Here is a 13175-nt window from a genome sequence, read left to right as displayed (position 1 = left end):
GTCCCTTCATCTCTGGTCTCGAGCCCTCTTCCACCATCTATAAAATTTAAATTTTCAGATTTGTTACAATTTTAAGTTTTCTTCCTAGCTTTAATGCTTTTGTCTCCTTTCCTGTCTACCTACTTTGATGCTTCATTTATGTTGTTTTGAGACAGAATCTTATTTAACCTTAGGCTAGCTCTAAATTTATGTAGCTCAAGATGACTTTTAACCTCTGGATCTCTTGTCTCCACCTCTCAAGTACTAGGATTACAGGCATGGCCTGGCTTCTTCTCCCCTATAAGAACTCTTGTGATGGTAGTAAGCCACCAGAGAGTCAGAAAAATCTCTCCATCTCAAGATTTATAGCTTAATTATATATATTAAGTTCTTTCATCCTATTAGGCATCATTCCCCAGGTCCCAAGGATTAAGACGAAGATGTTTTGGAGACCTGTTATTTAGCCTACTGTATAGCTGCCTATCTTAGAGAGAGATTATATATTTGAAGTCATCAGGAGTGCACAGCTTCCATTGAGCATCCAGAACTCTTTTCTGTCTTATTTTTTTAAATCCCTGTAATGCTATAGCTCTGAATTTATTTGCTCCAGTGTCATTCTCTGAAGAGTTCAAATACTCAGTCTCAACCTGAAGGAACTGAGGACAAAATCACAAGAGAAATTTCAACAGTGGACTTGAAATCAAAGTCAAAGAAAGCTATCTGTGGGTTGTTGCTGAGTGTGTTGGCATCTGTGACCTGGGTGCCAGGATGCCATGTTTGTTTAACTTAGACTATGTCGAGAGCATTCCAGTCCTTTGAAGATATACCTTTTTGTCAACACAGAGGCACTTCTATAAGCTTTCTGGGGACAGATATGCATGTATCGGCTATCTTGCCCCCATAGACTACAAGAAATTTTCTCAGGGTCTAGGGGACACGTGGCAACACTTTCTTTTTGTATTTTCTCAAATAATTCTCAGAAAACAGCCCATTCTATGCAACCCTCTTTGTTGTTGTCCGTTTTTCTTCTTGTGTTCTCGATACAAAGATTCACCACTAGCTCTGGTTGCCCTGGAACTCAGTGTGTAGATCAGACTCGCCTCAAACTCACAGAGACCCACTTGCCTCTGCCTCTCAAGTGCAGGGATTAAACACATGTGGCCCTGTGCCTCGTTTCTCTGCAACTCTTTTAAATTTTTCCTATCAGATACTTTTCTCATTGTTGTGAACAAATACCTGACTGAAAGCACTTACGAAGATGGGCTTTGTTTTGGCTCACTCTTTAGGGGATTTCAGTCTGTCCTGACAGTGAAAGCTTGTTGGCCTGGCATTTGTTAGGGAGCAGTAGGAACAGGCATCACAGCATTCTCCTGGTACTCCATCAAACATTATTCTATTGGAAGTGGAGCTGGGCTATAGTCTTCAAAGCATGCTCTCACTACACACTTCTGCCAGCCATGACTGACTCAAAACAGTGCTACATGACAGAAACCAGGTTTCTGAGCATATGAGCCTCTGGATGACATTCTGCATATACTCGTGATAACAACTCTGATCTCAGGTAGATGAGGTGTTTGTTCCATCTGCAAAAATGTCATTTCCCACAAATTCTTGAGTTGTTAAGAGAATGCATTCAGAATTAAGTTGTCTGGGGCCAGCCTCAGTTTTCTTTTTTTATTGTGTCACTCCAGGCATGCTCTTAATCTGGAGGACTGATAACCACTGCTGTGTTTTGTGGTGATACTAGGTAGGACTGAATGGATTTTTGTATGTCTGTGCATGCTGACCCAATGCTTTCAGCTAATTTAGCTTTGCTAAAGGTATTACTGAGGAGGTAAGAAAATAGTTAAGAAATATCAAGGCTGGCTTTGGTGATTACAGAGATTTTAATAGTAAATTGTTTGTTTCAGATGTTTATACATTATAACCTTCTCTATGGAAAAGATGTGACCACTGTTGCTAGGAGTTCTTCAAGGTCAGGAGCCCTTAGTTCATTTATGTATCTGATGTATCTCTTAGGTGTGTCTGGTATATTAACGGAAGCTTAGAACAACCTAATAATGAATAAATATTCTAGTGAGGGTAGAGAAACAATAAATGGAAAAAATGAAGATAATGCATGGTACTACATGGCAATAAATGTTATAGAGGTAATAAATCAGAGTACAAAACGTGTCAAAGGGCATGGAATTGTCACTGGGGGCCAGAGAAAGCCTATCCAAGAAGTTGGCATTAGACTAAAGATGCTAAAGCAGTGAGAGAGCAAGGCAGATTCCAGGCCAAACGAACAAAAACAAAAACAAAACACAGGTGCAAAGGCCCTGAGGTTGAGAGTGTTCTTAGTGATTGAGTAAATTAATCATGATCCTTTCTTTTGCTGTCCTTTGAAAGTTACAGAAGGTACTAGAAAGCAAGGAATTATAGTTATTTGAACACTCTGCTGTTTGGAGAAGTCCTGTGTAAGCATCATACCTGTGACTCTAATGAAGGGCAAACAGTATATGCAGACATTGCCTCTGTTTCTCCCCCCTTCAAGATTTATTTTTCTTTATTTTATGTGATGAATTTTTTTTCTGCTTATATGCTCAGTGCCCATGAAGCCAGAAGAGGGTGACAAATATCCTGGAATTGGAATTGCAGACAGTTGTTAGCTGCCAGGTGGGTGCTGGGAATCAAACCAGAGTCTTCTAGAAGCATAGTCTCATGTCCTTAAACACAGATCTACCTCTCCAGCCACTAATTGCTAAAAAGACCTGGAAATAGATGCAACAAGTGAAAGTCTCAGATGTTGGGTTTTGAGGAAGGGATAGTCAGTAGGTTCTGTTCCTTTCTTGTTCCAGAGCAGATGGAGAAAGGTGTGATCTAGAAGACAGATCACAGCCTCAACTGTCTGGCAACTTCTAGTCTTCAGCTTGTTCAGCAGACGACAGAGAGAGAGACAGAATCAGAAGACAGCACTGCATAACCTTTCTGAGATCCCTGGTTACTGAAGCATGACTTACATGCCCACAATGCAGCTACTCCTGTGTGAGGTTTGATGGTTGTGCACTACGAGTATCTCAGTGACATCCTGACAAAGTAGAGAATGAAGTACTCTTCAGGAAGAAGAGAAAGTCCTTTGCTGTGTGCTCGCGCGTGTGCATGTGCTACAAAAATTTCTACCATTGGTAATGTCCAATGGCCAACATGATGTCCCTGAACATGGTGTCAGGCAAAGATCTGGTTGGATCTGGTGGTGTTTGGTGGCCTGGACAAAGTTCCGAGGAGCTGATTCATGCAATTGGATTAGCATCAGAATCAGGGAACGAACGTTCCTCACACATCACCAGGTCACTCCAGGTCAGCTTCCTCTGCCAGTTTGCACTGTCCACCCCCTAGATTTCCTTCCTTACTTTGTGTTCCCGTCACTGGCTGTGTATTTTGAAATTCATCGTTCTGGTCTTTTTTTTTTTTAAATCAACTTGTCACAAGCTGGAATCATCTGAGAAGAGGTAGCCTCACTTGAGAAAATACTGCCATCAGATGGGCCTGTAGGGGTACTTTCTTGTGGGGTAATCCTGTGGGGCACTTTCTTGATTAATGATTAATGTAGAAGGCCTTACCCCACTGTGAACAGTGTCATGCCAGGGCAGGTAGTACTGCAGTATATATAAGAAAACAAGCAAGCCAGGAGGAGCAAGCCAGTAAGCAGCACTCCTCCATGGCTTCCACTTCCGTTCCTACCTCTAGGTTCCTGTCCCAAGTTCTTGCTTTGGTTTCTCCTGATGATGGACCCTAAGCCAAATAACCACCCCCTCGAAGTTGCTTTTGGTCTTAGTATTTGTTGCAGCAACAGAAACCCTGAGACAGTCAGACATTCATCTTTTCTTCTGTGTCAGTCATATCAGTAATTTGGCTCCTCCACCTCCCGACCTCCTCCTTGCTGTATCTGTTTGTCCGTCTGTCTTAACAGAGGCTCATGTAGCCCAGGATGCTTTTGAACTCTCTATGTAGTTAAGGCTGCTCTTGAGCCGTGAACTTTCTGCCACCATCTTCTGAGCACTAGGATTACAGATGCAGTGCCACGCTCAGCCGGAGTAGCTTTTAGCTGAATGATTATGTCATAACTCATTCAGCTGTTTGTTCATGGGCCATTAGACTCAGATACAGGCTGGCAATATCTCTGTGTGGATTTTTTTGTTTGGAAATATATTTCCTCTAGGTAAGTTCCTAGAAACAAAGTATCTTGAGGAAAGTTTTATAAGAAAATTTCCAGAGATGCTGCACTATTTTCCATGATTGCTGACAATGATGCTGAATGATTTGATTAGATCCTGGCATTGTCGGTCTTTTGGTTTAGCCATTCTGGTATTGTGCAGTTATTATGATTTTCATTTTCACTTGAACACCTTTCTGTGTGCTTATTTGGAATATGTATGCTGTCTTCTTTGCAATGTCTACTTCAGTGTTTGCCCCTGCTAAGAGTCTTAATTCTTGGATGGAGGTATAATTAATTACTTTAAAAAAAAGAAAGTGCAGAATTTGGGGAAATCTGTTAAACTGAAGAGGTGGGAGTGAAAACCAAGCAGACAGGTGGCCTAGGAGAAATGATTGATAGGTTTACCATAAAGAACTACTTCTTGCCCATCACTGCCTGTCCTAATTTGCCTGGGACTGCCCAGCTTTCACGTGCAGGACATATATCAGGACTGGGCAGGCATTTGCAAGGTTGTTTTTGTTGTTGTTGTTTTGTTTTGTTTTTGACTGAAGAGCCCTGTAGAGGGACAATACAATCCACCTGCAGGGAGATGCTATGGTGATACATTTTGACTGTGAGCATAGGTGGAAGGAAGTATTGGTGCCTAGTGATCTATGGAAGGCCACATAGCTCTTTGCCAGGAGCAAAGCCAGAGCATATTTGGGGCCAAGCACACCTCACTCTGTATGCTGTATCTTACCTGTGATGGGAGGAGTCAGAGATATGGGGAAGGCTAGGAAGAGCTTAAACAAATTAACTCTGGTGATTGGGCTCATTTATTTTCCTTCATTCATACTTTTCTGACCAAATGCTGTCGTTCCTGGGAAAACCAAGACACTGAGTTCTGTAGTTAGTCATTCATACATTACTATAAAGTATCATGGCAAATCCTTTACTCAGAATATGCTTTGTTGTAAATAGTGCAGTGATAAGAAATTTCTAGTGAGAGGCCACTACTGAAGATGGCACCTTTCAAAGGCTTGAGAGAATTAGGGACAAAGGATGAAATTCATCTTGGCAGAGTTGGTTTTTAGGCAGAAAAGAATGTGTACAATTGTGTAGAACATGCCCTTACAAAAGCCAAGGCATTACTCTTTTCCCCTTATGCAGTGGTAGGAGGGTTGGGCCTTGATATGCCTGATACACTTCATCTATTCCGCTCTTTCCTGGTATATTTATACAGTGTCCCTGTGTCAGTTATATACCACCCCCTGTTTTGGTCCCTGTTGTTCATACATGACATAAACACAGTCCTCTTTTGTCTTGCATTGCCCCAGCAGACCCAGGGGGAGTCTTGCTTATAGATAATATTACTGTTTTGCCTTTTATGTCTTCTTAAAAAATAACTCTCGACGTGTTAAAGCATTTTTCTTTTTAATGTTTCTTAAATGCCCTCAGCAGGATTGAAAGAATATAAAAGATACAAGTCTTGCCAATAAGGGACATTCATATTAATAAATGAGACATAAATATGTTTATATATATATATATATATATATGTATTTTTTTCTTGGAAGGAGATGGATTATTTTGTTTGGATGAGACAAAATAATTGGATCAATGTACACAATTTTTTTCTGCTGCTGTTTTGCAAACAGCATCTCAGCCCCGCAGTTGTCACAATCACATAACCTTGGCAGGATTGGTACTTCAGTTAAGGCCAAATGAAGCCATTTTTGTTGAAATCAGCTTCAATTGGATAGACTTACTAGAGACTATGAACCATATGGAGCGATTGTACGTGATCTTAGCAATTCAGTGACTATGATCGTTACATCTTTCAGCAAGCTCTGCTGTGATCCTGTTTGTGTTGAGCTGGGAACAGACATGTCGCAGCCTCAGTGGAGAATGCAGGCAGATGAAGATGCCAGGCTTAGACTGATACTTGTGCCAATCAGGGCTTAACTACAGGTACATCTTATGGTTCCAAAATGATAAAATAGAGCTGTGACCTCATTTGGGAAGTGGCCAAAATGGTGAGAAAGAGGAAGAGAGGGTGAGAGAATGGAGGTAGTGATGCTGTTGGTAGGGGTGTCAGCAAACATGTCAGCAAACATACCTTTAAACGGAATTAAAGGTAGGTAGGTAGCATGGCTGGAATCCAGAAAATGGGAAAAAGATGTTAGACTGCAGAGAGAGGCCAGGCCAGAGCCTGCAGGCACTGATTATCATTCAGTGAGTTGGCTAAAGCATAACAAATAAGTTCCTCTGTAAGTGCGTTTAATATGATATTCCTATTCTTGTTGACTTTTAGAAATATCATGAGAAAGTATTAAGTGTAGCTAATATTACTTAAGAGCGAAAGAAGCCACGGGAAGTCTTCTTTAGGCAGGGTATGGTACAGCCTTGCATACACGCTGCATTTGTGAGTATCATTCCAGCTAACATAAGAAGAATTATTTAAGATACAAAAATGGTATAGTTGCCACGAGAAGCACCTTGTCATCTACAGGATGGCAGAGTAGACACAGCGGCTCATCTAGGAGCTTTTTGCCAATAGCACATGGCTATGGAGTTATTCAACGGAGCATCTCTGAGTTGATTGTGTAAAGGTGTAGTCAGTTTTAAAGAAGTTCCCGTATGTCCAGTTTAGAATTGTTAGAGGAGCCTACTACAGAGAATGGATTCTATGATCAGCTAATTTGGAATGTGCTTACATTAATAGGAGAGAGCATATTAGGAGGGTCAAGCTTTCAACACTGCCCTTGGTTTTTCAAAGTCTTCACCCTGGTCCACAACCAGAAAGATAAGGAATTAGGAAGCTACTCTGTGTTGTCTCCACAGGTCTAGAAATCTGTAGTTTTTTGGGAGCCTAGCAAAACAACTATGACAAAAACACTATCACCTCTGATGTACCAAAGGATACTCAGGCAGCTAGGAAGCAGATGTCAAGACCTCTGTCACAGTCCTAAGATGGTCCTTCAAGAACATGCTTGACTTTGCTTTATGTCTGACTGGTACAGCCTCTGCCATGTCTTGTCACTCACTGCGCAAGTACAGTTTAGATCTTAGTTGTGCATTTTGGGAAGACCCTCAGAAGGATGGGTCATCATTCTTCTGCATCATCTGAGACCATTCACAGGGTCACACAAGAACTGAACTAGGCTCCTCATCATGTTAGTGGATATCTACCAAGTGCATAACCCCAGCAGGATGTGTTTGGGCATTCCCAGAGCCCTGGGATGCGCCTTTAGTCAATTAGAGCTAATGATATTTAGCTTCCAGAACTCTTGGGGATTAGGCTAAATCTGATAATATGTTGGAGAGGAGCAAGATGCTTCCCACAAGTTTAGCTCTTAGCAAATGAGGCATCAACCAAAAACTACAGTGAGCTACTGCACAGCTTAGTAGTAGAATCCCCAAGAGGAGGGTATCATTGCTTACTGCTGCGTGGTTTGGGGCCTGGGTAGGTGTAGCCTTTCTACTGCCATATGGAACTTGAGCATATACTCCCTGGAAAAATTGCTGGGATTTGTGTGTATGCTATTTCAGTTTTTTCATTATTTAAAAAAATGTATATTTTTGTCCTCAGGGATTTTCATACATGTACACAACTATTTTGATCCCTCACTCCCTCCCCCCACCAACATCTCCTAGATCTACCCCTACTTCCCTTATCCCTCCCAATTTTGTATCCTGATTTTGTTGTTTTTTTAAATAACCAACCAAGAGTCAAATTTTCACATGTGTCAGGCTATCCACTGGAGGTTGAAATTGACTCTCCTTTCCCTGGAAGTCTTCAGCTGCCAATAACTGCTCAGTAAGGTGGAGCTTGGGAAGGCCTTTTCCCTTCATGTTCTGCTGTTGACTCTCTTGATCTTGGGTAGCTCTTGTGTAGGCAGCAGTAGCTACTGTGAATTCTTTAGTAAAGCATGTTGGGAAGACACTGTTTCACTCTGGTTTGTCCTGTCCTCTGACTCTTGGGATTTTTCCTCCCCACCTTCTGTGATAGTCCCTGAGATTTGGGAGAATTGGATATGATATAGACCTCCCATTTGTAGTTGAGCACACCACAGACACTTTTCTTCTGGACTTGCACTAGCTGTGAGTTTCTACCCTGTCCACTTCTCAGAGAAACTTTTCTATTCTTTATTTTAAAATTATTTTTATGCTGTTTTAATAATAAAAAGCTGCATGCATTAAGCAGTAAAAAGAAGCCCCTTCTCAGTTTTGAAATTTTTATTTTTGAAAATATTTTTTACAACGGTATACTATACAACTATAAATTCTTTCTTGTTCTCCTTTCAACAATTGGACTATATAATAGCCAGGGTGTGTACTTTTACTTATTTTTAACTCCTAGATATTTAATATCTAGGAGATGGAACTGCTTTTATTTGTACAGAATTAATGACCTCTGGATGGCAGCTGGGTGTTTCGAACATTTACAGAATTTGCTCTGACGTCTGTTCACAGGTGGCTGTCTGCAGAATGTACCTTTAGACACAGAAAGGTGGTGTCCAAGGTTAGATGCAGTTTAGTCTCCTCAAACAGCATCTCCTCTTACACTTTTGACCAGTCTTGTATAAATACCCTTGCTGCATACCTTCCTACAATCATGTGTCATCAACTCTTGGTTTTTGCAGGTGAGGGCTGGGAAGAGAAGAGCTAATGACAGAATAGGCCAGAAGTAATCCTGACAAGGGAAGGGAGGTGAAAGTTGAATTGGAAGTGAAGAGAGAAGGGAAGGTAATGAGCTTCCAACAATGACTGTGTGCCAGGCAGTGACTTGACTGGACACCTCATGGCTTCATACTTCCCTGTTTTGTTGTTGTTGTCGAGTAATCTGTATAGACCAGGACATTTTCCACTTGAATCAAAGATGTGAGGCTTCAGGCTTTCTCTCGAGTTTTAATGAAAGTACAACATCACAAAGTCCCACAAGGAGATAATGTTGTCTAAGTGACACAAAACACGAAGTGAGAGCATAATGAGGAGGTGGACCTTGGAAGCCAACTTTTTATGATGAAGAAATTAACCTGGACCAATGGTGTTTTAATTAAGAAAGCCCGAGGTCTACATTGTACCAACAGGACAACTTCATCACAGTGCTCATTCCTTTAGTGTAGAGCCATGGGTGTCTAGAGGATTAGACATTTACTGTATTTGCCCAAAGCAAAGAAAGTGTCACTGCTAAAGAATGGAATATGAGCACTGCAGTGGTCTTAGAAATTAACTAGCCCCAAATCCAATTTTACAGAAAAGGAAACACAGGCTCAAGAGTACATGCTGTTCAGCTGGGGTATCAGCTGAAATGAGATACTACGCACAAGCCCTGCCTGTGTGGTAGGGTTCAGTTCTCATTGGCTGATCCAGTGTGTGTATGTGTGTGCATGTGCATACAGGTATGCAGAGAGTTCAGAACTGACCTCCCTCAGTTGTTCACTTTATATTTACTTATGATTATTGTTTTGTGTGTGATTGTATGTAGGGGGTGAGGGGTTCATGAGTGTCATGGGGGTGAAAGGGATATGAGAGGATAAATTTGTAGATCTCTTTCTTCACCTTTATGTGAGTTCTAGGGATCAAATTCCAGTAATTGAGCTTGCAAAGCCAAGTGCCTTGATGAACCATCTTGTCTGTCCATCTCCCTTTACATTGAAATGGGGTCTCTCAGTGAGCCTGGAGCTCACTGATCAGCTAAACTAGTTGGCCAGTTGGTCAGCAAATCTTAGGGATTCTCCTCTCTCTGCATTCTTCTTCCAAGCAATCAGGTTCTACACACTGGCATGCCAAGCTTGTACTTTGTTGCTGGGAATCAGACTCAGGTCCTCATGGTGTGCATCAAGCACGTTGTCAACCGCTGCCACAAGAATGCACTTGTTGAATGATTTGCTCATTTGTTTTTCAATGCTGGGCATATTTATAAACCTGCTGGTTTTAACTGGGAAAGACTAAAAATGAGGAAAGCTAAATCATGTTAAAAGTCAAGGCTAAGGTAAAACAGAAAAAGCCATTTGTTCCCAGAAGCTGAGCTCAAAGATTGTTCTAGAAGTTACCAGTGCACTTGAGGGCTGCGCCTACTGTCTCTTGATCTAAGTAGTGCTGCTATCTTTGTGAATGATCAACTGCTTAAGACGTGTTTCAAATTAACTGTATAAATAACCTGTCGGTGTCCTTCATTGTCTGTTTCTCCCAGCAAACAGAATTCAGTGTGTTTTTATAACTAGACAGCTATTTGACTTTTCCCTTCTTTCCCACATTTGGATATAGATTGATATAGCATTACTTAGAATGCTGCATATAAATTAAACATTAAACAGGCGATATGGAGAAGCTAACTGCCCCAATAGAATCGTTAGTTCTGCGGCCGCCGCCTCAAGGACACTCATATTTCATATCGGATGTCCTTCTTTTGAAAAGTGACCACCAAGGTTCAAGTGACATTTAAGTATATCAGGCAGCTGCATAATTTATGGACCTTTTTGTTTTGTGTTCTTATTTTAATGGAAAACAAGGCAACGGGCCGTCTCCAGATATTAACATGTCTGCCCTCTGCTCTTCCTCCCACCTTGTCCCACAGATTGGCGCGTTGAAGGACTACTATCACTTCTACCATAGTAGGACCATTAAAAGGTCTGTTCTCTCAAGCAGAGGAACCCACAGTTTCATTTCAATGGAACCAAAGGTAAGAAAACCCAGTTGGATAGGGACCAAGAAACAGTGCTTCTGCATTTTTCATTGGCGATAACACTAGGAGGCAGTGACCAAGCATGAGGCTCCTGTTTCCATCTCTGTTACAGTATCCTTTGGTTCAATATCTATCTGCTCTCAGACAACACCACTCACTGGCTTGATTTTTACTGACATGCCATTGTCATTCCAAGTGGAGATGATCTCAGGGGTTTGAGCTTTTATTCAGACCCGAGATGGGCTGTAGCTTGAGAAGATAGATTAGTTGATCACGTCTAAAGAAAGAAGAATACGTCATCTCTCTATATGCATACAGCTTGAGGTCCTGTGAGCTCCATGGATGACTTTTCCCCCTAATACTCATAAGCCAGTATTGACTTACATTAATACTTGCTGTTTTTCTTGGCAGTGATAGTTCAGAACCAGGCCATGTCTGTTACAGAAAGCATGTTTGCACCCACAGGGGCAAAAGCCAGCTTCTATTCTTAGGGGCTCATCTAATATCCTTCTTGCCCCTGGTCCTTTTGGGCTGTACCATAGTGTGCTCCTGAGGGATCTTAGAAGGAAGTGATAACAAGCATGAGGTAGCTTTGGCTTGAGTTATGAGAAACTAAGAAGTATTGGGGACAAACTAAGAGAAGACAACTGGGACACTGACATCAAGTTAAGTAGCTCTCGTTATTAATTAAGCCAGATGAAGAAATTCACATCCATAGAATCAGCTCTCCAGGGTGTGCCAAGTAGTGAAGAAGCAGAGGTAGTCATGCCAACATATCTTAGTTCCTCTTTAGGATCATGAAATACTATTCAGTGTTTAAGTTATTTTGCCTCTTCCTTTCCGTTATGACTTTGATTTGCCATAGAACCCATTTTGAAATAATTTGACAAACAAGTCCTTACCAGCAAGCATAGCAGCCTCAGCTAGAAGCGCTTGGAAAACTGTATTTCTATTAAAGAGGCTCTTGGATTCTTATACAATTCAGTGTTTGCTTGGAGTCTTGCCTTCTGTTAGGGGCCATGGTTTACTCTGTGTCTTAGTTAGGGTTTTTACTGCTGTGCAGAGTCACCATGACCATGTTTTCTTATCATGGAAAACATTTAATTGGGGTTCGCTTACAGTTCAGGGGTTTAATACTTTCTTGTCATGGCAGGAAGCCTGGCAGCATGCAGATAGACAGTGCTAGAGAGGTAGCTGAGAGCTCTACATCTAGATAGGCTGGCAGCAGGAAGAGAGAAGAGTGACAGTGGGCGTAGCTTGGGCATTTGAAATCCCCAAAGCCCACCCCAAGTGCTGTGCCTCCATCAGCAAGGCCACACCTACTCCAGCAAGGCCACACATTCCAATAGTACATTCCTTATTATCCTGTGGGGACTATTTTCATTAAACCTCCATACTCTGTATAAATTTTCCTTGGAATATATGGCACAGTGTTCGTGACTGTGGATTGTATTTCAGTAGTTAGAGAAAGTACGTTTCTTTCAGGTCCCTCTTGTTTGCCATAGGGACGTCACCTAATATGTACATTTCAGGTGTAAATTGTTATCTCTATTTAGACTGATTTTTCAGGGAAAGTCATCTCTTAGGACAGTTTGGATTTGCTACCTCTTTACAGCAAAGTCACAGTTCTTTCACCTGTAAAATGAATGTCTTGAACTTAGCAATTAGTATGATTTTTGTTTCAAGCCTCATGATTTTGAAAAATTAGCTCAAGAATTAGGAACTGAATGGGATGAGACTGTGTTCACTGAGGAAGAATTTACTCCATAAGGAGCTATTTCCATCCTTAATATTATTTCAGGCATCTTGGTTTTCTGTTTTCTTATCTCTGCGCATAAATAGCTTGTGTATGATCCAACAGACATCTTTTATCCTGGGCCATCCAGTACCTGAACACTCACCCTTCTCACTGTGTCCAGGGGTACTAGACCAGTTAGGTCAGCCTAGCGGTCCCTGTATTGTTCTCAATAAAAGGAAGAGCCAAGTGTAGGGGTGTGCCTTATCTCCACCCTTCAGTGCTGCCTATGACTGCCACTCAGAGTACCACAGAGGTGGGGTTCCCCATGCTTTCTTTTGTATTTCTGTGGTCCACTGTTTCACTGGCTATTTCTTGAGCTCCTAGTGTCTCCAGCCCCTTGTCAGGCTCTGAGGTGCCTCCTGGTTCTCTCGGAGCAGCTTTCAGGGACCTCCAGGATAAGATGAAACTCTCAGAGTTGGGGTTTAGGGGGAAGGGAGATAGAAGGTGTTGCTTCCCTGCTCCAACTCCCTTGGCAAGCTTAGGCTCAAGTAACATTTTTTTTTTCTTTTCAACGTTAGCAACCACCAACA

At 41.7% G+C, this 13175-nt stretch overlaps 1 protein-coding gene across 3 annotated transcripts in view; it reads left to right on the top strand.

Annotated features, from left to right (window-relative positions):
* The window catches only part of Pcsk5 (proprotein convertase subtilisin/kexin type 5), a 424706-nt gene that overhangs the window by 35691 nt on the left and 375840 nt on the right, over window positions 1-13175 (top strand). For all 3 annotated transcript variants that reach the window (XM_060387271.1, XM_060387268.1, XM_060387273.1), the window contains exon 2: window positions 10740-10844. In XM_060387271.1, the coding sequence (XP_060243254.1) occupies window positions 10740-10844 (105 nt within the window). The remainder of the gene's footprint in view (window positions 1-10739; window positions 10845-13175) is intronic.

The sequence above is a fragment of the Meriones unguiculatus genome, chromosome 1 (genome assembly GCF_030254825.1).
Source record: "Meriones unguiculatus strain TT.TT164.6M chromosome 1, Bangor_MerUng_6.1, whole genome shotgun sequence".
NCBI classification, from domain to species: Eukaryota; Metazoa; Chordata; class Mammalia; order Rodentia; family Muridae; genus Meriones; species Meriones unguiculatus.
The sequence above is the reverse complement of the archived record's forward strand: the minus strand, read 5'-3'. Positions and strand labels throughout refer to the sequence as shown.